Below are 27,481 nucleotides of genomic sequence, written 5' to 3'. Positions count from 1 at the left end.
ACAGGAACATGGCTGCTTTATTGGAGGAAATCTGCGGTTTCCGAGTGGACATAGGTAGACGTCTGGACTCTTTGGACAAAAAGGTGGATGCTGTGGATGTACAGGTTCAGGCTCTGGATGCGAACCAATCTTCGGTGGACCTTTTGGAAACTCAGCTCGACATGCGCCTGTTGGAGCTTGAGGGAAGGGAGGAGAAATGCTCCCTAAAGCTGGATGATCTCGAAAATAGGGAGCAGCGGAGTAATCTGAGGTTCCTCACGGTTCTTGAGCGGGAGGGGGAATCTCAGGGGGACATTCTAAGGATTGTCAACTCGGTGATCCGCAAATTGTTTGATGAAGGCAACATTGATGAACCGACTATTGACCGAGCCCACAGAGCGGGTAACCCTGGCAGAGGCCCGAGGTCTATATTGGTGAAATTTCATTATTTTTCAGAGAAATCCAAGATCCTTGACCTGGCTAAGAAAAGGGGGCCCGTCACTTGGGATGATTCTGAGGTGGCAATCTACCAGGACCTCTCAGCCTTTACCCTCGCTCGTCGCCGCCTGTGTGCTCCACTAACTAGATGGCTTCGGTCTAAGGGAGTGCGGTAAAGATGGGGCCATCCCTTTGCTCTCGCGTTTGAGTTTGATGGGTATAAGTACTCTTTGGTCACCGAAGACGACATTCAGAGGGTTTCTGGTGAGATCATGGGAGATCTCAAGCAGGGATCTGCCCAGGGGAGAGACAATGTAGAGGTGCCCCATTCACATGCCCCAAGTGGGCCTTCGGAGAGACTCCTAGTGCGAGGCCACAGAAAATTTCGTAAAGTGTCCCTGTTAGGCAGAATCCAGGGCAGTTCCCTTAGGGAGCACTACCCCAGATTAGGACTAAAGGTGAGAGCAATCAATCCCCTTTGGTATCAGTCTGTACCACAAAGATTTAGTTGGTAGCTGTGGCTGAGCAGTCAGACTTATCTCAAAAGGGAGATGAGCAGTATTCAGGGTTGACACAATGGGTAGTACAGTACTATGGAGCAAGGAAACACTGAGAATATTTATTTTATACACTTCTAAGACAACACATAGATCACAGTTAATAAAGTAAGTTAAGTTTAGTCAAAAGAAAAGCATATACAACTCCCTATTCAATTGTAGACAAGTTTGCGGTATAGTGAAAACTGAGCAAAACGGCACAGTGAAAACCTACTACAAATGGCACTCTCCCTCCCTTTCGTTGAATTTGTAAAGTACAAGTTAAGCCGAAATATCTTCACACACCCCCTAGCAACACTTCCCTGAAGTGTTGTGAACAAGTAATGCACAGTAACTCTTTAACCAAGAGACAAGTGAATGAAAACTGAGCAAAATGGCACTCCACAAGTTAAAACAGAAGGAAGGAAGTGGGGTTTAGAAGATTTAGGTGCATCAACACATTTCTCATTGAAAACGAATCTAGTGAGAGCAGATCTAACAAATCAGCCAGAGTCAATAGGCCTGAGCCAGAGTCGTTAGTACAGGAGCAAGAGCATAGGAGCAAAAATGTTCTTGTAGCTGCAGTCAAGTCTTTAGTAGAAAACTTTTGAAGAGGTAGATGCAAGGCGAAAGACAAAGTTGAGAGAGGGCGGCCGACCCCACAAGTAGTTGAAGGATTTAAAACACCCTTAGGGCTACCACGGAGAAAGGGCGGCCTGGCGGAACAATGTACCTTAAACGTGGAGAAGTGGCTCCTGCGGTGGCGGTTGTTCCTGGTAGTTCCTGCAGGTCGAGGGATCCAACAGAGGAAGAGAGGCTCTCGTCGTGGATGAAGGTTCGAGTCGCTGCACTACCCAGGGATGAAACCAGCCGCGGTGCTGCCAAACAAAGTTTAAAAGGTACGCTCCTTTTAATCGCGGTCCGGGTCGATAGCTGCCTGGCTATCCGGTCTTCAAGTGCGGGGCACTGTCGAGTTGACCAAGGTAGGTCCGAGGATGCGATAGGTGAACTGGTTGACTCCACCAGCTCAAGGGAAGGAGGCTCCTTTTGCTGAAGATGATCTCTCGTCGTGTGGAAGAAAAGTGGCAAGACGATCCGGCAGGGCTTCACCGGTGGTGTAGATGCTGAAGATGTCTCTGGCTTCTCTTCTCTTCCCTTCGGTTCCGTATTTCCAGTAGCAACATCTTGCTCTTCCAGTCCTCAGGACCCTGCTTTTATGCAGAAAGAGACCCTTTCATACAGCCTAGCTGTCACTCACACAGTGGGTTGGTCTTCTTGGCGGGAGACCCTCCAGCCTATCAGGTTAGAGTGCGACCTGAGTTGCTGTGGCAACTCTGTCTGGAGGGTTCTACTCCCCCTCCCAAACAGACCCTCCCGAGATTCGGTGGCACCGAAAGGAGGGATTCTTGGCAGAATCCCGTCAAAAGGACGAACAAAGGATCCCCGACCTGGGTTAGGAAAAATGGAGTAAGACTCGAGAAAGAAGTTTTATCAAAATACTGGCAAATAAAACCTACCGGATTAAAGTTAATAATAGAATGGACCAGCGGTATGTTAGAGGCTATCGGTAAAAGTGGTAGCCTCGAACAATGGGAAAATCCCATAGAGAAATATTTGTGGCCGAATATAAAAGTTAGTAACCACTGCCACAAGCCAGAAACTTTGTAGAGAGGGACTTTAAGGTACCTTCTTGAAAATGAGCATAGGGAAAAACTATTAACCCCTTCCAGTACTTCCATATTAAGATGGGGTGTACTGGTTAAGTTCATAAAAATCGACTAGTAAAGTCAATGGGGACTTTACATGCCCTGGGAGACGGTAGTCAGTCCCAGGGTATGGAGTCTATATTTGGGGGTTGCTACGACACCCCTGTGTCACGGCACGGAGGGTGCTGTGACACACATGTGCATAAAGATGGTTCCTATGTGTGAGAGAAAAGATCCTATAGGCATTAAACACAAAAATAGCCTAGAACACACATAGCAAAAATGCCTAAGAGTGGGAAAAAGTCTCACTCTTAGCTGGTAAAAAGAAATAAACCCTTCAAATCCAGCAAAGCTGCTGGGGGACTCTATAGGTAAGGGAAATTAGCCATAAAATGAGAATTCTCCCTAACAGTCCCCGGCTCTGCCGAGTGCATCCACGGCCTGAACTTCGCTATGCTTTTCTCTTATTGGTTGTGGGGTGGAGGGGCTGTGGTGCGGTAGCTTTTATCAGAGCATCTGTTCTGGCCCTGGAGTCATTTGGCCGGAGTGCGGGAGGGGGTTGAGTCATTTGTTTGTGTTACTGTTTCGGGGAGGAAGGATGGAGGGGGCAGAGGGGTATCCCTGCTGGTGGTGTTATGGAGCAGGGGGCAGGGGCTCATAATGGGTCAGGTTTGTTAGGTGTCTATGGCCTTTGGAAGCTGATGCTGGTGTCCTGGATCTGGTGGCATTCACAATGTCTCCGGTATTCCAGGCTCTCAGGGGGGTGAGGGGCTTGTTGGGGATTGTTCTTAGTTTGGGGTTATATTTGTGGTTTGTTTCTACCAAGTAGGGACCTGCTAAATGTGGAGTGTCTGTCCTTTTCGAAGTCTGGTTTGAGTGTGGCCTGGGGAACTCGGTTTGAGTTCTTCCAGGGGAGAATTGGTGTACCCACATGTTTCCCCGATGGTTGATTCTGATCAAGCGCTGATCCTGGGTTCATTGAATGTTCTGGCTTGAATTCTCCCTATAAGAGATCCCTGGTGTTGCGAGAATTTAAGAGGTTGAAGTTCCAGGTGTTGTTCCTTCAGGAAACTCATTGGGTGAGGGGTAGTGAGATGGCCCTTAGAGCCAACAGTGTGCAGGAAGTCTTTCATGCTTCGTTTCGGGCTAAGAAGAGGGGGGTGGCTATCGTGGTGCCATCGAGTGCTCACTTTGTTCCACAGTTCACGCGAAAGGACCATGAGGGCAGTTTTGTAATTATGAAGGGGGAAATTAAGGGTAGTAAGGTGATGTTGGTGTCCATCTATGCCCCGAACGAGGCTCAAGATAGGTTCTAGGAAGAGACCAAGTCCATGGTCATTGAATTTGCGCAAGGGGCTCTCTTGGTGGGTCGGGATTGCAATATGGTTGTTTAGGCCGACGTTGATAGGAAGGTGGAGCGCCCCTGTTTGGTTTCTAGCGGGCAAAGGAAGATTTCGGCTTCGTTTCGTAGCACGAACATGGCCTTGGGTATCTCAGACTCTCATGCCTCTAGGGAGGGATGTGAACCTCTTTTCACCTTCTTCTTTAGACCTCATGCTTCCTTCTCCCGTATTGACTATATTTTGGTGGACAGCTCGGTGAAGGAGAGAGTTTTCAACTGTGGGGTGGAATTGGTCTCTTGGTCGGACCATGATCTGGTGCGTGTTCAGATAGGTCTCCTCCCCGCTCATCCGCAGAGTCTGAGGTGGTCTTGTAACGACCCACTCTTGCAGGATAAGGTCCTATCTTAGGAACTCTTGACTGAGACTGAAACCTTCTTCGAGGTTAATGATAACGGGGAGGTGGGGGAAGCCGGAGTTTGAGAGGCGTTTAAAGCCACGATAAGGGAGGTACTTATTGGCATGGGAGCGCAAAGGAAGCGGGAGAGGGGCAGGGAGGAGAAACTCCTTCGAGATAAAGTTGAGGCTTTTCAGCCAGGGGGCAAGCTTAAAACCCAACTTTGCCCGGGCAAATAGGAGGCACTCCATTAGCTTAAAGCCAAATTGGCGGCCCTTATGGTGGGTCAAACCGAGAGAAAATTAGCGTTTCTAAAGCAAAGATACATAGAGAGGGGAGAGAAAGCAGATAAGATTCTCGCTTGGAGGCTTAGGGAACTTAGGAAGAGTAAGAGAGTTCATGTACTGCGTACTCGGGGGTGGGAGGGAGACCGGTGTACGGAGGATTCTGGTATTGCGGAGCTCTTCCGCCTCTATTATGAACATCTCTATGCCTCGGAAAGCGGTGGAGAGGTCTCTGAGGTCGATGCGTTCTTGCCAGATCTGTCGATTCCCAGCCTCTCGCCCGAACAAACGGGTCTCCTGGACAACCCTATTACGCCTCAGGAAGTTGTGGATACGATCAGTTCCATGAAGGGAGGGACCACCCCGGGGACTCACTATTTCCTTCTATAAGTATTTTTGTTCTTCCCTTGCTCCCTTTTTGGCTAAGCTATTTAACTCTCTCGATTCGGGAGCCCTGCCTCAGTCGATGCTGTCAGCCCTCATTGTGGTTATTCCCAAGGAAGGGAAAGACCCCACTATGTCACTCTTACCGCCCCATTTCGCTACTTAACAACAATGTAAAAATCTTGGCGAAGCTCCTTGCTAACAGATTAGCCCAGCATCTCCCCTCCCTGGTCCATGGAGACCAGGTGGGCTTTATTCCAGGTAGGCAGGGGACCGACAATATTAGGAAGACCCTGGATCTCATGCATGAAGCCCCGGTAGGAGGCCTGGATGCCCATTTGCTTTCTATCGATTCGGAGAAAACTTTTGACCGGGTAGAGTGGCCGTACATGGGGAGGGTGTTGCAGCAGATGGGGCTGGGGACTAGGTTTTGTCACTGGATTGCTGCCCTGTACAATGGGCCATCAGCTAGGGTGTGGGTGAACGGTACCGTATCCGATTGGCTCTTTCTTTCTCGGGGGACCTGGCAGGGGTGCCCCATTTCTCCCCTGTTATATGCTCTTGCAATGGAACCCCTTGCCATAGCGATTAGGCAACATCCGGGGATTTCGGGGATAAGAGTGGGGATCCACATTCCGAGAAATCTGAACTCCATATTTAAAACCATCTATCCTCCGATTCTCTCCAAAATTAGGGCTGACCTTGCTAAGTGGGCTCCCTCTCATGGTTTGGTCGGAGGGTCTCTGTTAAAATGAATATACTTCCCCGCCTGCTTTATCTCTTCTCCTCCCTTCCTATTAGAATTCCAGAGTCGTTTTTAGGTCTCTTCACTTTGCAATTCATCGGTTTGTTTGGAGGGGCAGGAAATCGAAGATTAGACACAACCCTTTGACTCTCCCTAGGTCTTTTGGGGGGGTTCGGATTTCCTGACTTCGTCATCTATTATAAGGCTGCCCAGGTTAGTCATGCTGGAACATCTGAGAGAAGGCTTGCGTACTTATTGGACGTATATTGAGAATAATCACACACATCCTCAGAAAGTTAGAGACTGGTTGTGGGCTCCAAGGGGTGCACTTCCGTGCCGAGTGAGGTCGCACCCTACGTTGGCGGTACTGTGGGAGTTATGGAGGCCCTCTGGGGAGAATCTTGATCTTTCTTTGTGGCCTTCCCCCATTCTTCACTTTGGGGTCCCCCCCTGGAGCTGGGTAATAGGGGGCTGCATAATACTCAGAAATGGTCAGATATGGGCCTAGAGAGGGCAGCCCAATTGTTTTGACAGGGCTCCTTTGTGGACGATGACTCGTTGGTAGAGGCTATGGGGGATTGCCCAATGTCAATCTTTGAGTATCTACGGGTAAAAGGCATTCTCACCTCTCTCCCTGGTGCTGCCAACCTTGCACGTCCCCTTTGCCCCTTTGAGAGGGTGCTAATAGAGTCTCGTTCTCGCAAGGGGTCCCTTTCCAGAATTTATGGGGTCCTGATAACGGCCCGGCTTCAGGGTAGGCAGGGCTTCAAGCACTTTTGGAAAGAGAAGCTAGGGGTTGTGATGGACGATTCTGCCTGGTCTAGAATATTTGACACCCTTTTCTCAGGCTCTCTGTACACAGCGGCATTGGAGCACAATTTCAAGATCCTGCATACGTGGCATCTCCCTCCAGCAAGGTTGTCAAAGATGTATAAGGGTCTCTCCCCCCCTGTTTCCGAGGGAATGTGGCTCTCTGGGTACGTGGTTCCATATGTGGTGGGAGTGCCCGTGTGTTCAGGTCTATTGCTCCGAGCTCCTCAGTTGGATTAAGGACATCATGGGTATCACTGTGGCTAACGGCCCCCTGGAGATTTTGTTTGGGGTTACGAGATCAGAGGATGACTCGGGGGTCCTCCTGCGGGCAATAGGGGGGATGCTGAGAGCGGAGGTGTTAGCCCTGGCGCAAAATTGGAAAAGTAAACTGACTCCATCTAAATCTGAGTGGCTGTCTGAACTGTGGGTGATATTTACTTATGAGAAACTCTGCTTTGGCCCACAATACTATGACTTCCTTTCTGCAGTAGTGGACTCCGGTACTGTTGCATGAGGACTGAGAGTCGCTGAGACTTTGAATGCATCCTTTTAACTAAACTGGCCTTTATGCTGAATTATTTGTGTGGGGAAACTGTGCTTATCTGCAATGTATGTTTTTTTGGTATTTTGATAATGTTCAATAAAAAATTCCTTCTTGTGTTTTACTTTGTGCGGCAAACCAGGTTTGCCTTTTTTGTTCACTGTCTTTTGGCGGGCTTCTACGAAGAAGCCATCCTTTAGCGCCTGGATGTCTAGGTGGGCTGAATGTGAGGGAGGGGTGTAGTCACCCCCCTGCACACGGTCTCCTTGGAGACCCAAGTCACACTTTGTAATAATTGGCTAAGGTGGTTGTCCGGGCCGGACAACCCCTCTGCTGAGTGATTGATAGCCAGGCTGTGTGAATGGGGGATTTTCGCATTAAAAGGGCAGGACTCTTGGGCTGGAAGACAGTCGCCACTGGAACTGCAAGGAACCAAAGAGAAGCGGAGACGAAGACTGCTGCTGCACCCCCGAGTCCCATTGAATCCCTGCTGCAGTCCTGAGCTATCTACCCTTCAACGACCAGAGAAGATCCAGTCCGTAGTCTTCTTCCCTTGAGCCTGGTGGGTTCAACCAGCTCATCTTCCACAGTCAAAGGATCCTCTTCGTGGTCGAAATCGGTACACACTGCTGTAGTGGTCCGGATAGCCATCTGAAGAGCCTCTCCTGTTTTAAAGGAGCACACCTTTTATTCACAGTCGCTGCTGCTGGCCTCCTCCCTGGGTAGTCCAGATTACTCCAGACGTCGTCTTTCTTGTCTCCAGGACTAAAGCTCTAGGAACCGTGAGTCTGCAGGAAACAACCAGGAACAACTGCCGTGGCACCAGCATTCTTCAACGAATAAGGTATCGCTCGTACCTCCAGCAGCCATCCTGGGCAAGGTACAATGGCTGTTGACCATGAACGTGGCCAGAGTGAGATCCATCAAGCCCCTACTTGGAATGATGTCCTCGTGCATCTACCTCGTGCAGGCTACGGATGCGACCACTGCAGGAGTTCCTCGACGCCCGTTAGATGCAAGCGGCGGGCAGCTTCAGACAGAATCTCACTCAACGAGACTTTCCGCCAAGCGATCCGGTGGTGGGGCACCCGCACGCATCTAGCGGCGGGTATGGACTTTCAGACCCCGGCACATCAGGAGACAGTGACGACTGATGCCTCCCTGGAGGGATGGGAGGGGCAAACACCGGAAATCTCCACTCAAGAGGCCTTTGGCTCCTGGAGGAGAGGTCACTACACATCAATGTCCTGGAGCTCCGAGCAGTGTTCTGGGCCCTCAGGTCGTTCCTTCCGTCCCTCAGGGGCAAATTGGTAAGGGTCTTCACCGACAACACCACGACAATGTTCTACATCCGGAAGCAGGGGGCACCAGATCCCCTGCCCTATCCAAAGAAGCGCAGGATCTGTGGCACTGGGCCGTTGCCCACGGGATGTTCCTGGTACCCTTCCATCTGGCAGGAATAAAGCACACCATCGCCGACTCACTCAGCAGGGAGCTGTGCTCTTGCCACGAGTGGGAACTGCGGCAGGATCAAGTGGATCTGCAATTCCGACGATGGGGCAATCCCCAGATCGACCTATTCCCGACGGCTATGAACGCCAAGTGCTGGAGGTTTGCCAGCAGGTTTCCCCAGCCGGGGAGCATGGGCGATGCCTTATTTCCCTGGGACGGCCTGTTCCTGTATGCGTTCCCCCCGTTGTCATTGCTGCTGCGACTCATCAGTCAAATCAGACGGTCCCGGTGCAGGATGATCCTCGTTGCACCGGCATGGCCGAGGCAGATCTGGTTTCCGGACCTTCTGGACTGGTCAGCGTCGCCCCCGGGCAAACTACCGACTGACGTTTATCTTCTCACCAGGGAAGGAGGCGCCCTCCTCCATCACGACCCAGGATCGCTGAACCTGCAGGCCTGGCTCCTGCAGCACTAGAGTTCGGAGGGTACGATAGCCCAGCGGACTGCAAGGAGGTGCTTGTAAAGGCCAGGGCGTCCTCGACTCTCGTGCTATGGACACAAATGGAAGAGGTTCTCTGTCTGGTGCCGTGCACAGAAGATTAACCCTCTGCGGATTAGGGCCCCTCAAGTGCTGCCGTACTTGTGATCGCTGGCTAAGGCGGGGCTGGCGCATGCTCCATCAAGATCCATCTGGCGGCTATCTCCCGCTACACCAGAACTCCGGGGAGGTCATCTCTATGGTCTCATCGCCTGGTGAAGGAGTTCATGAAAGGACTGTTACGATCGTTCCCGCCAGTGAAGACTCTGGCCCCCGGCATGGGAGCTCAACGTGGTGCTGGCCAAGCTCATGGGGCTGCCATTCGAGCCGCTACATTCAGCACCGTTGTTCTTGTTGTGGAAGACAGCTTTTCTTGTGGCCATCACCTCCGCACAACGAGTGAGAGAGATCCAGGCCCTCTCCTGTAAACTTTCTTAACTGACATTCCACGAGATGAGGGTGGTGCTGAGGACGCACCCCTCCTTCATGCCCAAGGTACAGTCGGTCTTCCATCTCAACGAGCCCTTGGTGTTACTGTTTTTTTTCCCGTCGACTTCGTCGCCGGCTGAGAGGACTTTGCACTCGCTGGATGTGGCTAGAACGCTCAAGTTCTATGTGGACTGCACAAAGAGTTTTCGGAAGACATCACAGTTTTTTGTGAACTTTGGACCTGTGAACCACGGGAAGGCCCTCTCGAAGGCTTCCATTTCCGATGGTTCTCCGGCTGCATCATGCACTGATACCGGTTGGCGAACCGGTCGTTGCCTGGCCGTCCGAGTCCATTAAACCAGAGCGATCGCTGCTACCACAGCATTCCTGTCTGGGGTGCCCCTACTGGAAATCTGCAGGGTGGCTATGTGGAGGTCAACGCACACTTTCACGAGATTCTACTGCGTCGACCAGGATTCCAGGGAGGAGTCCAGAGTCGGCCAGGCAGTGCTGCGCAACCTGTTCGACTGAAGGCGAGCCTAGTGAGGAGGTAAGAGATGCTTAATGTTGAGCATTGCCACCTCCCGTGGTTGTGCATGTGTGTACTGCTATGTATTCTTGTATTCATGAGCATGTGAATCTAGACCCCATGCTGGAGAAGGAACATGTTACTTACCTGTAACTAATGTTCTCCAGCATGGGTCTGGCTTGGATTCACATGCGAACCCTCCCGCCTACCCCTCTGCGGCTCTTCTCTTGGTCCTACTGCCACTTTACGTGCTACCAAATCCGAAGACAGCTGCGGGGGCTAAGGTAGAGGGCAGTCATTGGCTGGGGGTAGTATGACCCAGAGACCAGTGATTGGTTATTAGTAGAAAGATAGTTCAGAAACGAAACTGAAACTGATTTTTTTCTTTACCGAGGATTCCCAGCCTGACGGGGAATATTCATGAGCATGTGAATCCATGCCAGACCCCGCCAGTTTCCTTCACGAATCCGTCTTCACCTGCTGAAAGTGCATTTGATTCGCTGGACATTGCGCATGCCCTGAAGTTCTATGTTGCACCCACAAAGGACTTTACAACGATGTCCCAGCTTTCGTCAATTCTGGACCTGTTGAACATGGGAAGGCCCTGTCTAAGGCTTCCATCTCCAGGTGGCTCTCTTGCTGTATCATGCCTTGGCATCGTCTGGCCAACAGACCGCTTCCAGGCCGGCCAAGAACCCATTCCACCAGAGCTGTTGCAGCAGCAACAGCGTTTCTCTCTGGTGTTCCCCTGCTTGACATCTACAGGTCTGCTACATGGAGGTCTATCCACGCCCTCACAAGATTCTACTGTGTCGACATGGATTCCAGGGCGGAGTCCCAATTCGGCCAAACAGTGCTGGGTAACCTGTTTAAAGTGAGTCTGTTCTAGGGGTAAGTGTATTGCTTCTGTGGACCTTGCCACCTCCCGAAGTTGTGTATTTGTACTGCTGTGTAATGGTATTAATGAGCATGTGAATCCATGCAAGACCTATAACCTTGTTCTCCAGCATGGATCTTGAATGGATTCACATGTGAACCCTCCCTCCTTCCCCTCTGTGGCTCCTCTTGATTCATACTGCCACTATTAAGTGTGCAACCATATCTGAAGATGGCCACCAGTAGTGGAGCTTAGGAGGACAAGTGTCATTGGCTGGGGGCAGTATGACCCAAATGCCCCTGATAGGCTATATAGGAGACGAGCAGTTTTACCTTAAAGCTAAATTGCTTGAATTTTTACTGGGAATTCCCAGCCTGAGGAATGGGAATATTCATGAGTATGTGAATCCATGCAAGACCCATGCCGGAGAACAAAAGTTACAGGTAAGTAACTTGTTCCTTACAATGCTTACCTCAGAGCAAATTCTGGCTTGGTTTGTTCCTGCTTCCCCATACTCATAACTTCTATCCCTACATGCTGACATAGGCTTTTTTGGGATGGGCTCTGCAAAGGAGGACTTGTACTGCTTTGAGAAACAGGCTTCGGCATTTGGTGAATTGTGAGGTTTGGGTTCAAAATTATTTGGGATACCCAGGCTTTATAGTAGTTCCTTATAGCTGACACACAGGTTTCATGAAGCTCATGTGGGAGGCAAAAGGTTTATGTAAGTTACCTGACCAGGGAGTATATCACAAAGTGTTGACGCTTACGCTCCCAAAAGGACATACATGCTTGTTAGGGAGAATTCTCATAAATGTGCTCTACTTTAAAGACCCCCAGCTCTTTGCTGACCTTTGGGACTTCGTACTTTTAATTCTTTCTGTTTTCTGTGTTTTACTCTTGTGTTCTTTGGGTATTACCCAAATTGACGTTTTACAATTGACCTTTTGCACAATTATGGTGTTTTAAGACCACTCCATAGTCGTCATCTTTTCATGTGTGTTAGACAGTGTTAGGGAGAATTCTCTGTTTAAGCTGAATTTCCTAACCTAGTGAGTCCCCCAGCAGCTTTGCTGGATTTCTGGAGTTTGTTTTTTTCTCCTGCCAAGAGTGAGTCTCTCTTCCTCACACTCTTGGACATGATTTGAGGGGTTCCTTTGACTGTTAATGTGTTTTATGGGCTATGGGCCCTTTTACTCCATAGGGTCTCATGTGTTTTTACTGTGTTACACAGCACCCTCAGTGCAGTGACACAGGGGTGTCATAGTGACACCCCACCATAGACTTCATACCCTGGGACTGACTACTGTCTCCCAGGGCATGTAAAGTCACCATTTGCTTTACTAGTCCCAAATTATGAACAGAAACCAGTACAAACCATCTTATTGTGGACGTACTGGTCGGGGCAATTCGATTGCCCCGGGGTCTGTTAGTCGAGGGGGCACGTCTCCTTCCCTCTGATCGAGTTTTGGCTGATGGCAGTGGATACTACTTTTTATATTCGACTGCGAATATATCTCAATGGGATTTCCCCATTGTTCGTGGCTACCAACTTTAATTATTTAATTCTCATAGCCTCGAACATACCGCCGGTTTATTTATTTAATATTAATTCGCCGGTTGGTATTTTTTGCCAGAACTCGATTCTAAACTGGCGTTTGTGTTCTCTTCTGTGACTCCAACCCAAGTCGAGCCCTTTGTTCCACTTTTTTGGCAGGCTTCTCCACAGAAGCCTCCAAAAGTGGTGCCACTCTGTCTGGGTACCTCAGGGGGTGTGGGAGGGGGTTTAGGCACCCTGGACTGAGTTGCCTTGGTAACTCAAGTCGCACTCTTGTGATTGGCCCAAGTGGTGAGCCGGCCGGCTCACCACTTAGCATGGTTGATTGACAGGTAGGCTGAGTGAATGGGGGTATGCTGCATAAAAGCAGGGCTTTTGGGACTGGAACTTTAGAAGTCACCACAGGACCTGAAAATCCGACGAGGGAGAAGCTGAGCCGACCTGCTACGATGACACCACCGGTGGAGCCCTGCGGAACCGACTCACCACTTCCCGACGACAGAGAAGATCTCCCGGCTGGAGAGTCTTCTTCCCCTGACTGGTGGGCACAACCAGTTTACCTTCTTTTTCTCGCATCCCAGGACGTCTTGTGGTCGAATTGCCCGTGCCAAGCACCCCGGCAACCGGATAGCCACTTACCACTGAACTGCGAATAAAAGGACTGCTCCTTCTAACTGAGAACTCCGCGGCTGGTTTCTTCCCTGGCAGTGCAACGGACTGCCGTCTTCCTCCCCGACGAGATCCTCTCTTCCCCCGGATGAAGCACCGACTTACATCCGCTGCCAGGAACAACTGCCCCCGCTGGAGTATTCTCTCCACTTTAAGGTACCGTGTCCGCCAGGCCTCTCTTTCTAAAGATTGGTACACGGTAATAATAATCCCTTAACCTTCTGGGCTGGGCTGGCCGCCTTGACCATCTAACTGGTCCCTTTCTTTTGGTCCAACTCTTTCTGAACACTTTGAACCGTGTGACCTTGGACACATTTCGACCGGAGCCTCTTAAAGTGGGTCCGGCCTTGTTAACTTTGACTTTACGGTTTTAACCTGCCTTCTTCTCCTACTGTGTTCTTCTGAAAGTGTTGATCTGTTTCTATCTTTGCTCTTCCTTTCTCTCCCATTTAAACCGATTGATTAGAGTGCCATCTTCGTTAAGTGCTCACCGCTGTCTGAAAATAAGTGTTGCTTTACTTAAGTCTCGTCTAACTAATCGTTGAAGGGAGTGTGTATCTTTTAGTGACCGTGTTTTTTAACTGCTTGATATTAGTGCCAATGTGTTTTATTAGATGTGGTTTTAAATAAATAATTATATATCTTTTACACCAAGTTCTGGTCAGTGTTTGCTTGTTCTACTGTGTTCTTTTGACCTATTGTGAATACTCTGTATACTGCCTAACTCTTCTTGAGGGAAGTCTGACTGCTCAGCCACAGCTACCAAGTGAAACTGTGTGGTACAGACTGCTACCAAGTGGGTTTACTGCCAAACACCTGTAGTCCTAAATCTTTTGCAGTGGTCCCAGAGGGAACTGCACAGGTTTCTGCCTAACAGACAGCACCCTCAGTGCAATGACACAGGGAAGCCTTTTGGGCTGTCGCATGGTTTAAATACCTTCTCTGGGATAAACAACTGTTTCCCAGAGAATGTAAAGTTAAATTGACTTTGCTAGTCTTTTTTTAATTCCTAGACCCAGCACACACTATCTTACAATAGATTGCTGGAGGGGTTACCTAGTATTCACTATGTCTAGAAACTCTAGTAGCAGTCAAATGCTACCCTTTCCTATTGACATGGCTGGTGGCAGTGGTTTTACAAAGAACTACCATTATTTTTCCCGACTGCGAACACCGGTAGCTAAAAATCGTGGGAGCCATGTTTTCAAGATGGCGCCTGAGCCCCCTTTGTTTAAACGGGTCCCAGTCTTCTTTTTTCACCATTTCTTTTTGGCAAGGTCCTTCTAGAGTTTGTCTCTGCGCGCAAAACCAGGTTTGGTCCCTTAGTTTTTGTGCCTTTGGCAGGCTTCGGGACTGAAGACACCCTCTGGCGCCCGAGTGTCTGGGGTGGGCAGTAAGTGAGGGAGGTGCCGAAACTCCCCGTGCTTAGTCTCCTAGGAGACCCAAATGCACTCTGGTGTGATTGGCCGGCTGGCTGACTGTCCGGCAAGGACAGCCACCCTGCTGGGTGAGTGGCAATTAGGCTGGAATGAATGGGAGAAAACTGTTTAAAAGGTGAGTGCCTTTTACTGAAAGGCAGAGTCGACCACTGGAATGAAAGAACCGAAGACGAGCTGGAAGAGGACGGCTGCTGCAACTACTGGACCGTTGGTTTGCCCAGTGGAGCCCTGCTGCAGGTCCGAATCGCCAAGTTCACCTCGCCAGAGAAGCCCCTTCAAGGACAACTTCTGCCTTTGAGTTGGTAGGACCAATCCACTCGTAAGCCACCTAGATACCATTCTCGCAGCTGGTTAGGATTAACTAGGGAGAAGGACACCAGCTTGTGTGCTTGAACAGTAACCGGAATCAAATACTTGCCAATTTGCCAGCTTTGTCATCCGTCCCCGTGCAGTGCAGGAGTCCCCTGACGTCCTCCCTCTTGTCCCCACGACTGAGGCTCAGGAACAGCGAGATCTGCAGGAACTGCCAGGAACAGTCTCTACAGCTGCATCTTGTTCTTCAATATAAGGTACTGTGAAAACCCGACCGAGAGAACTTACCTCCCACCGCAAAAGTTTGTGGAACTTTGGCAACTTGCAGGCCTAGTCAACTTGTGACCCGACATACAAACCTTTCTTTCGTGAACTACTTCTAAGAACCGTGGTAAAGACTTTTCCGTTTTAAATACCAGAATCGTTTTTACTTATACAAGACACTAGCCCATTGACTTTGGCCTACCTATTGCATTGAATCAACTCCTCTGGTAAACTCAAACTATTTGCGCTGTTTTGAAGTAACTGTTATATTCGTTTTATTAATTTATGCCTTTTTGCTCCTACTTTAAAGCTATTTTGCTCCTACTTCAAGGGAGCTCAACTGCTTAGTACTCAGTATTGTAGTATAATTTTGTGTGCCTTATTTAGTGAATGCTGTATAAATGATTGTGTAGTAAATTAATAATTGTTTTACCAAGAAACCTTGAGTATAAGTGCCTTTCTGAATACTTGTCATTTTAGACCTCTGTGTAACACCCTTACAAGCTCACATTCCCTCTTGAGATAAGCCTGGCTGCTCAGCTCGCTACCAAAAACTGTGTAGTACAGATTTGTACAAAGGTTGGTTTTGCTTGCACCTGTAGTCCTAGTTGTGTGTAGTGGTCCCAGAGGGTACTGCATACAAACTTTGCCTCACAATGCTCTGTGTCGTTTCAACTGATGCAGGATCTCTTCCTTCCAGTGTTCTACATCACAGGTCTCCAAATTAGCACTCAAAAGCCCCTAACACACAATGTTTCCAGGATAATTACTATGTAAACTAGCACCTATTTAAGTTGATTGTATTCTAGTGTGTATCGTTGGGATATCCTGAACACATGATGTGGATCTGGCTCTTCAGGACCAGACTTGAAACCTCCTACTCAATTATTCCTTACCACAAACACAAAAACCGTACCTAGATTATTCTCAATCGCTCACATTGTGTTCTCTGCACATACCAATTATTTATTCATAAGCTGACCATTCACTTAAAAAATGTCCAATGTTGGTTGTCCTTAATCTATGTATGTTCACTTATGTATTGTCCCTGTTCGATCAACTCCTCTCCACAACCTGGTCAGAATGTTCATCTAAGTCACCCCATTGTAAGAAGTTCAGTTTCCCATAAATTTGATTTCTTATCTACTGAAAGTTCTTTTGTGATCAAAAGAGCATTGTTCCTCCTGTCCATTAATAAACACTTGCACAGTCTCCTCTCCCTTCCAATTACTGTCTACTTACCTCTCCAAGTGCTGCTTCTCTGCTTAACCTCCTCACTTCTACATTTAATGTTTTTCTGTAGACCATTTACAGTTGATTGATTTTCCCATTTTTATATTATCCCTGCCTTTGTCTGTGTCAACATTGGAAGTTTACGTACTGTCTTGTTCTATCCTCAGGCATTGAGAAGGCAATATCCCGCCCTGGGCCTGATGTGGTTATCTGTGACGAAGGACACCGGATCAAAAACTGTCTTGCCAGCACCTCCCAAGCACTCAAGAACATTCGCTCTCGCCGCAGGGTTGTGCTGACAGGTTACCCGTTGCAGAACAATCTGATAGAGTACTGGTGCATGGTTGACTTCGTGCGGCCAGACTTTTTGGGTACGCGGCAGGAATTCAGCAACATGTTTGAGCGCCCAATTCTGAACGGACAATGTATTGACAGCACACCGCACGATGTCCGTCTGATGCGCTACCGTAGCCATGTTCTGCACAGCCTGCTTGAAGGATTTGTTCAAAGGTGAGTTCATTTTTAGTCCTCTTGTAGCAACCCATAAATGATGTCCTGCATGGTGTTCCCAATTAATCATCCAGGATCTCTTCTTCTTCCCTGTTAGTTGAAAGGCTTCTGCATTTGTACGTCTGCTCGATTAAGCACCATTTCATCTGAGGGATTACTGCACAGCCTTCTTGTTGGTTTTCTGAGGGAGTGACTGGTGCGTTGAGTTACCCATCACCAGCCTTTGGTTTTTATACTGCATCTTTAATTTTGTCCATAGTATTTGGAAAGACAGTGCTCAGTGAGATGGTTCCCAAGCCTCTTGATGCTGCTCTCCAATATGTTCTATTTATTATTTATTTAATGTGTTAAAGTTTACAAGGAACATTTCACATATAAACACAGTACATGTTAAAAACATCACAATAGAAACAATTTAAGACATATTGAAAAACATACATTAGAATGACCCTTTTAGCTTTATATATAGTCACAACCTAAAAACTCAAATTGAGACCTAGTTAACACATATTAAAAGACTCTAACCTCAGCTTTACATCACATCAAAAGATTGACTTCACATCCGATAGATTTCTTCTAGTTTAACAAGCTACCAGTGGCTTAATAATTACTTATTAAGCGCTGGACTTCCGGTCAATGAGAGTCTGAACAGATTAATATTCCCCCTCTTTGACACAATCACATTCTCACCCATGCTTTAAAACCTGGTTTATAAAACGTGTGGAAGCCAGTGACCATTTAAACGATTTGTCAATAAAAATACGCTGCCATACCCTCCCTGGATGAACCTCCTTGAAGTCCTTAAAAAGGTGCAAAAAATGTGTCTGATGTTGCCTGGTCAGTTCTGAGGAGACCAGCATCAGGTGGTATAACGTTTCGATAGAGTTGACCCTTTTGCAAAATCTTCATCATCTTAGATTACGGGAAATGTCACCACATAGTGGGGAACAAGTTCAACCGAAATCGTAGATACACTGTCCACGCCATTATCGCCCTCGACATTTCCTTAAATAATGTGGCAATGTGTTGTAGGGTCTGACATCTAACAAGCCAGAGAATAGGTGGTACTTCCTGACACCGTCAATTGTCTCAATCCTTTATTGGTAAATGTGAGATATTATCCTGTAATTGGTTGTGTGCATACCTCACAAAGTTCTGCCAGATGAGATAATTGTTTAATATGTTGAGTGGTATGGGACAGCAATGGTAGGCCACAGGGGTAATTTCTCAAAAACCCCTAAATAAAATAGCAAAAACTGAGAGGGGTCTTCCCTGTCTACGCTCCACGCCAATAAGTAATTAAGACTGTTAGAGACAAATGAGGTTGAAACCAAGACACTGTTACAAAGTCATTTGTAGTTTTTATATATATATGATTTTAGTCAGACGTATGTCATACAGTGTATGCCTATAGACATAAGTTTCACAATTTGTGATTTAGGAAAAAATTAAGACATGAAATGCCAATGGGAAAGGCAAATGTACAGATTGTGATTCCAAATATAAACAGAACAAGAGAAATTGTATTATAACGCAACACAAACTAACAATGAAAAACCTGTTACAGCTTCACAGGTTGTGATCCCAAAAAGTATTTAGAATATAAAGTGTCAACAAGAAACCGCCAACACGTGTTTCAACCCTAACCGGGCCGTCCTCAAGGCGTTTTAAATCTTGGGGGTTGCTGAGTATTAGAGCAAAAAGCAGTTTACTCTTGGAATAGAGGTGGCATTGTTTCATTACATTAATCATACATAGAGAAAATATCATGTCTAATATTGCATTAGTGCAGATTCCAGGAAAGAACAAAGAGGAGCATGGAGAGGAAAGGGGGTATGTGGTTAGGGACAAAAAACAAATAGTGAAAAACATTAGTGATCAAATAAACATGATTACCAAAGAACAATAACAGTAAAGATGGCACCTGGTGAATACAGGCTCCATCCCTTGAAGGGTCCAGAGTATATTGCATTTTAAGTACTATGGATTACCTGTCTAAAACTGTGCAGGGAACTGGTGAGTCATGTGTAATCACACACCGCTTCTTATCAGATGATGTTCTGTAGATTATATATCCCCACAATATCGAAATCTGAAATCAGATATTGTGCATTTTAGTCCTTTGTTTAACGCTTATCTAGAAGTGTTGAACATATGCATTATAATATGCAAGTTAGTATTTTAGGATTGGGAAACTCAAAAATCAATCACACTGCTTACCTGCCTATTTGTATTGAGAAAAACAGGTCACGGATGATTCAAAGGATCTCTGTAAGGGATATTTGCAAATACGGTTGTTTGCCACCTAACAGTGAGTGAGTGGTACATAGGTTTCCCAAAGTTACCTGGAAATTGAAAGAAAATAGATATTGGTCGTAAGGCAACTATACTAAGTCACTTGTGATATTGATTCCAAAATACATAATCCTGCGTGGGGTTTTTAGATGAGTCAATGCTTACCACATTTGCCGCCTTAATGCGAGAAAAAAGTAAAGCAATGCCGTGTGGCCGATCGCATTCTGCTGAAAAGGTGTTGGCTGGACGAGCTTATAAGTGCCATTGAGGCTAATGTACTGTTTGATCATGTGATAGGTCACGTGATGTTGGGTTGCCTGGTAACGCTCTTAACAAAAAAGTGTTGGTGAGGCTCTTAAACTTCACCCATTTGTATGATGAGTTTAAAGTGGCCAAATATTTGAAAACAATTGGAGTGCCAATGCCGGTGTTGGTGAAAAACTAGCTGTTCATATGATGCGTGCTCATATTTGCCGCAAAATGTCGTGTACTTGATGTGATGGGCGTTTACCTCTCAGATTAATCAGGGAGAAGTATGTTAACATTTGGTCTTTGTCTGTGGTTGTTAGGCAATGCAACATGTTCGTTGCTCACATAGGTGGGGTCAGTAGGGTGTGTTTAGTAGGTTGGGTATAAGACAAGCTAAGAATAATAAAGCGTCACACAGGGGAGTTACGTGTAGCCCTGGTTGTTGTGTTGCACTTTGATTAACGCAGCATTGGATGCGACGCAAATAATGAACTGCTCGAAAAATAGGGCGTGGAGTAGATCCCGGGTATGTGGGCGTTGGCCCTTTGAACCAATCAAAGTGTTATCTACTTGCCAACTAACACAGAATAAAGCTCAATTGCAGCGTGCAGCAAAATACGCGTGTGAAGCAATTTGTTTTTAGACACTTAGCAAGCTAAAGTAAAAAAGGGACAATATTACTAGAGATCAAATAGATAAAGGGACAGTAGTAAACGTTGATAGAACTGAGATTGGACAGCCGTGTCAGTGTGCTAATGAATGCGGCAGGATAGCCTTGTTGTGGAGTTGTGTATGATTTCAATCCGTGTATGATAGGAGCCCCAGGGCTGTTAGGCTGATTAAGAGTCTAATATATACATAAGAATTCCAAAATGTGGTGCTGCATACTTGGTAAATGGGAATTTACAGATCAAACATCCGTATATGTATGGAGGCGTCACCAAGTGTCATCTATCTATTTGCAGATTGGCCGCCACAGGGTAATTGCTTAAAAACATTATATTAGTATCAAGTGTCCAGAAATGCCAAAAATAGGCCATAGGTGTGAGTTAGTTTCCAGGATCATAGAAAATGCATTTGAATTTGACATGTTAACTCATACTGGGATGCCTTTAGGAGCACATTGAGTTCATGCTCTTGGTTTAGGCCTCTTTGGAGACACCGTAATTTGCAAATCGTACGTGCTTTTTCTTGGCGCAATGTCAATTGTCTATCGCCACCTCTTGCATGTGGCTTGATGTATTTCAGTCCCACAAATTTGATATCTTGGCGATGTTCCATATGATGTTGGGTTTGCCAATGCTGTGCAAAGGGAAGCTTAGCGTCTTGACAGTTAAGATTGGCGAGATGTTCTCTGATTCTGATTCTCAATTCCTGGATTATACTGCCAATATACACTTTCTTGCATACACAAATTATTCCATAGATATATTTTGAACAGCAATTAATAAAATCAGTGATAGTGACTTGTAAATTTACATGACAAGTGAAGACTTTAGTTGGTGAAAGGGCAAACTGGCAAAAGTTAAAATTACCACATTTATGGAAGCCGATTGGCTTAGTGTTGTCAGATAGCCAGTTTGACTGTCTCGGGGAACCAGATCTTAACCGTCAAGATGCTAAGCTTCCCTTTGCACAGCATTGGCAAACCCAACATCAGATGGAACATCGCCGAGATATCAAATTTGTGGGACTGAAATACATCAAGCCACATGCAAGAGGTGGCGATAGACAATTGACATTGCGCCAAGAAGAAGCACGTATGATTTGTAAATTACGGTGTCTCCAAAGAAGCCTAAACCAAGAGCATGAACTCAATGTGTTCCTATAGGCATCCCAGTATGAGGTAACATGTCAAATTCAAATGCATTTTCTATGACCCTGGAGACTAACTCACACCTATGGCCTATTTTTGGAATTTCTGGACACTTGATACTAATATATTGTTTTTAAGCAATTACCCTGTGGCGGCCAAATTGCAAATAGATGACATTTGGTGATGCCTCCATACATATACGGATTGCTCTGTAAATTCCTCTTTACCAAGTATGCAGCACCACATGTATACACTATATTAGACTCTTAATCAACCTAACAGCCCTGGGGCTCCTATCATATACGGACTGCAATCATGCACATATAACTCCACAACACGGCTATCCTGCCGCATGCATTAGCACACTGACACGGCTGTCGAATCTCAGATAAAGGGACAGTAGTAAACGTTGACAGAACTGTTTGATCTCTAGTAATATTGTCCCTTTTTTACTTTAGCTCGCGAGGTGTCTAAACCCAAATTGCTTCACACGCGTATTTTGCTGCACGCTGCAATTGAGCTTTATCCTGTGTTAGTTTGCAAGTAGATATCACTTTGATTGGTTCAAAGGGCCAACGCCCACATACCCGGGATCTACTCCATGCCCTATTTTTCGAGCAGTTAATAATTCACGTCGCATTCAATGCTGCGTTAATCAGAGTGCAACACAACAACCAGAGCTACACGTAGCCGCCCTGTGTGACGCTTTATTATTCTTAGCTTTATTATTCATTGCGCGCATAGGTGGGGTCACACCCTACTGACCCAACCTATGTGAGCAACAAATACTTTGCGTTGCCTAACGACCACATCCAAATGTTAATATACTTATCCCTGGTTGGTCCGAGAGGCCAACGCCCATCACATCAAGTACACGACATTTTGCGGCAAATAAGAGCACGCATCATATGAACAGCTAGCTTTTCACCAACACTGGCATTGGCACGCCAATTGTTTTCAAATATTTGGCCACTTTAAACTCATCATACGAATGGGTGAATTTTAAGAGCCTCACCGACACTTTTTTGTTAAGAGCGTTACCAGGCAACCCAACATCACGTGACCTATCACGTGATCAGACAGTACATTAGCCTCAATGGCACTTATAAGCTCGTCCAGCCAACACCTTCTTTTCAGCAGAACGCGATCGGCCACACAGCATTGCTTTACCTTTTTCGTGCAGTAAGGCGGCCAATGTGGTAAGCGTTGACTCATCTAAAAACCCCACCCAGGATTATGTTTTTTGGAATTAATATCAGAAATGACTCTTAGTATAGTGGCCTTACGACCAATATCTATTTTCTTTCCATTTCCAGGTAACTTTGGGAAACCTACGTACCACTCACTATTAGGTGGCAAACAACCGTATTTGCAAATATCGCTTACATAGATGCTTTGAATCATCCGTGACCTGTTTTTCTCAATACATATAGGCAGGTAAGCAGTGGGATAGTTTTTTGGGTTTCCCCAATCCTAAAATACTAACTTGCATATTTTAATTCATATGTTCATCACTTCTGGATAAGCGTTAAACAAAGGAATAAAATGCACAATGTCTGATTTCAGATTTCGATGTTGTCGGGATATATAATCTACAGGACATCATCTGATAAGCGGTGTGAGATTACACATGACTCACCAGTTCCCTGCACAGTTTTAGACAGGTAATCCATAGTAATTAAAATGCTATATCCTCTGGACCCTTGGAGGGATGGAGCCTGCGTTCACCAGGTGCCATCTATACTGTTACTGTTCTTTGGTAATTATGTTTATTCGATCAACTAATGTTTTTCACTATTTGTTTTTTGTCCATAACCCCAAAGCCCCTTTGCTCTCCAAGCTCCTCTTTGTTCTTTCCTGGAATCTGCACTAATGCAATATTATACATTATTTTTTCTGTGTATGATGAACATAATGAAACAATGCCACCTCTATTCAAGATTAAAGTGCTTTTTGCTCTAATACTCAGTAACCCCAAGATTTAAAACGCCCTGAGGACGGCCTGGTTAGGGTTGAAACACGTGTTGGCGGTTTATTGTTGACTATTTGTTGTAAATACTTTTTGGGATCACAACCTGTGAAGCTGTAACAGGTTTTTCATTGTTAGCTTCTGTTGTGTTGTAATACAATTTCTCTTGTTCTGTTCATATTTGGAATCGCAATCTGTACATTTGCCGTTCCCATTGGCATTTCATGTCTTAATTTTTTCCTAAATCACAAATTGTGAAACGTATGTCTATAGGCATACATTGTATGACATATGCCTGACTAAAATCTTATATATAAAAAGTCCAAGTGACTTTGTAACAGTGTCCTGGTTTCAACCTCATTTAACTCTAACAGTCTTAATTACTTATTGGCGTGGAGCGCAGACAGTGAAGACCCCTCTCAGTTTTTGCTAAATTGTCTCAATCCTGCCTGATTCATAAGTACCTGAATCGGGATACAGACCCCACTTACCCAACCCTCAATCTTCTACATATTTAAACCCACACAAAACCACACAACCATCTCTCTCCCAGCAATCCGCACACACTTTACCACACACATTAACAACACATAAACTTCACCCACAGCACTCGAGGCCCTCACCCGATCCGATACTAGCACCAAAGCCCAGCACTCGGTGCATACTGAGCTGAAGCTGCCAACAGCACACCACTTCTCCCACTCTCCTTCTCCCCTCTTCCCGACTAACCCTACCCACCCTTCCTTTTTACAGATCCGCCAAAGCGCCTGGGGACCAATTCTTATGGTGACGGTGCGCTATACAAGTACCGATAACATAACATTCCCTACCCTCTTTTTTCACTTTCAGAGGATTCGTTAAGAGGTACTCCACCGAGGATTCAATGGCACTTGGTGTTTCCAGGCACTGTAAGTGCCATTCTATAAGGGCAGGCAGAGACTTTATCTCTAGACCATGCTTTAGCAATACACGGTTTTAGGACAGTTTTTCTGAAGTCCAACCATTCAACTTAGGCAATAAAAGACTCTTAGTATAAGTCTGTACCACCTGAGTTTATGGTAGCGTAGACAGGGCAGCCAGGCTTATCTTAGTAGGGAGAGAGGGCTGTAGAATCAGTACAAATGAAATTGTAATACAAGTGGTCCAAAGAAACACTGAAACATTATGTACGTAAAAATAAAGACTTTATTTAAATACAGGTAGGCCCAGATAAATCTGACCAAAGCATAAACCTTATTTGGAACACCTAACAGTAGTTCTAGGGAAGTCAAAACCTTTTCCTACACATTCAGTATAGGTCACACCTATCCTTGGGGAGTAAAAACCAATGGTTACTTTCACAATTACATTCAGTAATGCAAGGGCAGTAGACCCTACCAGTTGTACAGTGACTCTCCTTACAAATCAGATAATCAGTCTACTGGACAAAATACTTTTTGTGAATAGTAGAACACTTATTCCAGGTACAGTAAAAACCTATAACAACTTTTGTGATAACCCAGTTATACTAGGTGAGTAAAACTCAAGGATGTAATATTCAATTAGAGGTGCTTTTGAGATCAGTGAAACACAGATTGAGATAAGCAAGAACTCTGTTAACTTATTTTCGGATGGCACACAGCTAACTCAAGGTAAGTAAAACCCATACACTTTTTCAATCTCACAAGAAATCTAGGTTAGATCTTTCCCAGCTATGCAAGTAACTGATTTATGACTTGTAAGGGACTGTTGGAACCACAGACTCTGGGTTTGATAGCACAGCAAAAGTAAACCCTATTGTTACACTTCACTGAATGACTCAGTTATTCTAGGTAGACAACAACCTAATACAGACTTATTCTGGACAGGTTAACAGCAGGTCAGGGGAAGCAAGACCCATTTGGGGGACAGTCATACAATTATCCTAACATGACTAATCTGGTGATACAAACACATTACTTTTGGCAAGAGGCGCAACCTAATCACAGGAGAGTAATTTTCCTTCTCATCTACTTTTTGTTAGAATGGCAAAACAGTTTCTAAGGAAAGAAAAGATGTTAACCATACTTTTAAGAATAGTGCATCACACATCCAAGGTAAGTTGAGACATTTTCTAATGGTTCACTCTTAGAGTTAGTTACCAAATAACTTTTTACAAGTAAGTAACCTTTAAACACTTATTTTCTTTTCTAGGCAAAAGGCCCAGTCCCTTAAAAGTCTTTCCCTTATTCTTGGAGCATGAGTGTTGTCAGTGGCAGACGGGGGGTCACTAGGATCTAGTGTCCAACAGGCAGTGTCAGGATAGGTTCTTAAGAAGCAAAAGTCAGAGTTCCTTAGGGGAAGACTGGGCAAACAGGTGAGTTCTTTACTTCTAGGGGTTATTAGAGGGTACAGGGGCTTTGCAGAAGACGCCCTAGCAGGATTCAAGCAGTGGGACTGGGTGCACTGGATGAGAAGCCTCCCCATCACAGAAAACACCCCACAGCTACACAGAAATCCCAAGAGACCTTAAGGTAAGTACATACCTGTTAGGGAGAATTCTCAGAAATGTGCACATTCCTCTCTACCTTAGAGACTCCCAGCACTTTTGCTAGACTCTAGGACTTTTTAATTTTTAACCTGGAGAGAGTGAGATTCTTTTCACTCTCTCTCATGTATTTTTCTTGTGATTTGAACTCTGTTTCTCTTTTGGTTTTGGAGTCTGACAAACTCCATAGGCATCAACTTTTTACATTGACACACAGCACCTTCAGTGCAGTGGTACAGCAAAGTCTTTCACATTTCCCCAATGTTTGAATACCTTCTCTTGGATAAACTACTGTTTCCAAGAGCAGTAAAGTGTAATTAACTTTACTTCTCCAGCATGGGGTCTGGCATGGATTCACATGCTCATGAAATATTCCCCGTCGTCAGGCTGGGAATCCTCGGTAAAGAAAAAATCAGCATCAGCATCAGTTTCGTTTCTGATCTGTCTTTCGTAGTAGTAACCAATCACTGATCTCTGTGTCATACTGACCACAGCCAATGACTGCCCCCTACCTAAGCCCTGCCTCTGGCAGCCATCTTCAGATTTTTACTGCACGTTCAAGTGTTGGGATCCTCGTGCTATTGCTCTCGAGCGTTAGTGCTTTTTTTTCACATTTTTTCTCAGAAAAATTTCTCTTTTTCGGTCAAAAGAGCCTCAAGCTCCACTGTTCTTCATCCGATTAACGGGGACCCGTGTCGGATTCGTCCACGCCCCTCAAGGGTGAAGATTTCGTCAAGCCACGCTTTTGGAGGACTCCAGAAGTTTCTCAGGCCCATCTCGGACATGGCCCAGGAGAAGGGAAGCTCGACGCCCGGAAAGCTGTTCAGGGTCTGCCCTGGATGCCAGCTTCAGAATGTCTTTAAGGAGGACGAACACTCCCTTTGCCTTTACTGCCTACATGAGGACAAGACGCACGTGGAGGACTGTGCGTTTTGCGGCAATATGTCGGAGCGGACCATGAAAGACCGCCATCAACTTCTTGCCAACTGGCTGGAAGGAAAGAGCCTGTCAGGCGAGAAGAAGTCCGAGCGGTCTTCTAACACCTTTGAGGGCACGACGGGGGTCCAACAGAAGGCCAAGCACCGCGAGTCCGCTGCCACCGGGAGCGCCGAACGGTCGGGCTCTACGGGCGCCAGGCAGGGCGCATCCTCCCCGGCGCCATCAACCACGAGCCAACGCTCTGGCTCGGGTAAGAGGAAGGCCGAGAACCCGGCGAAGCTCCTGGAGAGACCCCGGTCGAGCTTGAAGGCCCCGTCGGAGGGGGAGCGAGGCGGTGACCCTCCCCCCAAGGAGAAGGCGGTGAGCGCACCCAAGGTGGTGAAAGCCTTAATCCACCCGGCCAAGGCCTCTATCGAGACAGTCGTGGCGGCCCTGGCTCAGCCTCTGGAGGCTACACCAGTGGTGGTGACCTCGGGGCCCAGAGTCTCCCTGCCACCGCGGAGGGAGTCCTCTTTCATGCCCATCGACAGGACCCCCGTGAAACCCCCGACGGAGAAGAAAAAGGGGGGGCAGGAGGTCGTCATGGATTCGGCCTCAACCTCTGAGGAGCTGATGGAAGTCTTAAGCCACGGCGTTGGCGTGGAAGAAGACCAGCCCGTCGGGAGGGACCCCGACGTAGGAGACGACGAGAATGTCGAGGGTGCCGGCGGGGCTCCTGACCGCCCGTCGGACTA

At 46.5% G+C, this 27,481-nt stretch overlaps 1 protein-coding gene across 1 annotated transcript in view; it reads left to right on the top strand.

Annotated features, from left to right (window-relative positions):
* Positions 1–27,481, top strand: part of RAD54L2 (RAD54 like 2) — a 1,748,428-nt gene that overhangs the window by 954,145 nt on the left and 766,802 nt on the right. The window contains exon 10 of the mRNA XM_069644107.1: positions 16,631–16,973. Within this exon, the coding sequence (XP_069500208.1) occupies positions 16,631–16,973 (343 nt within the window). The remainder of the gene's footprint in view (positions 1–16,630; positions 16,974–27,481) is intronic.

Source organism: Ambystoma mexicanum, chromosome 2p, assembly GCF_040938575.1.
Source record: "Ambystoma mexicanum isolate Mex_15411 chromosome 2p, UKY_AmexF1_1, whole genome shotgun sequence".
Lineage (NCBI taxonomy): Eukaryota > Metazoa > Chordata > Amphibia > Caudata > Ambystomatidae > Ambystoma > Ambystoma mexicanum.
The sequence above is the reverse complement of the archived record's forward strand: the minus strand, read 5'-3'. Positions and strand labels throughout refer to the sequence as shown.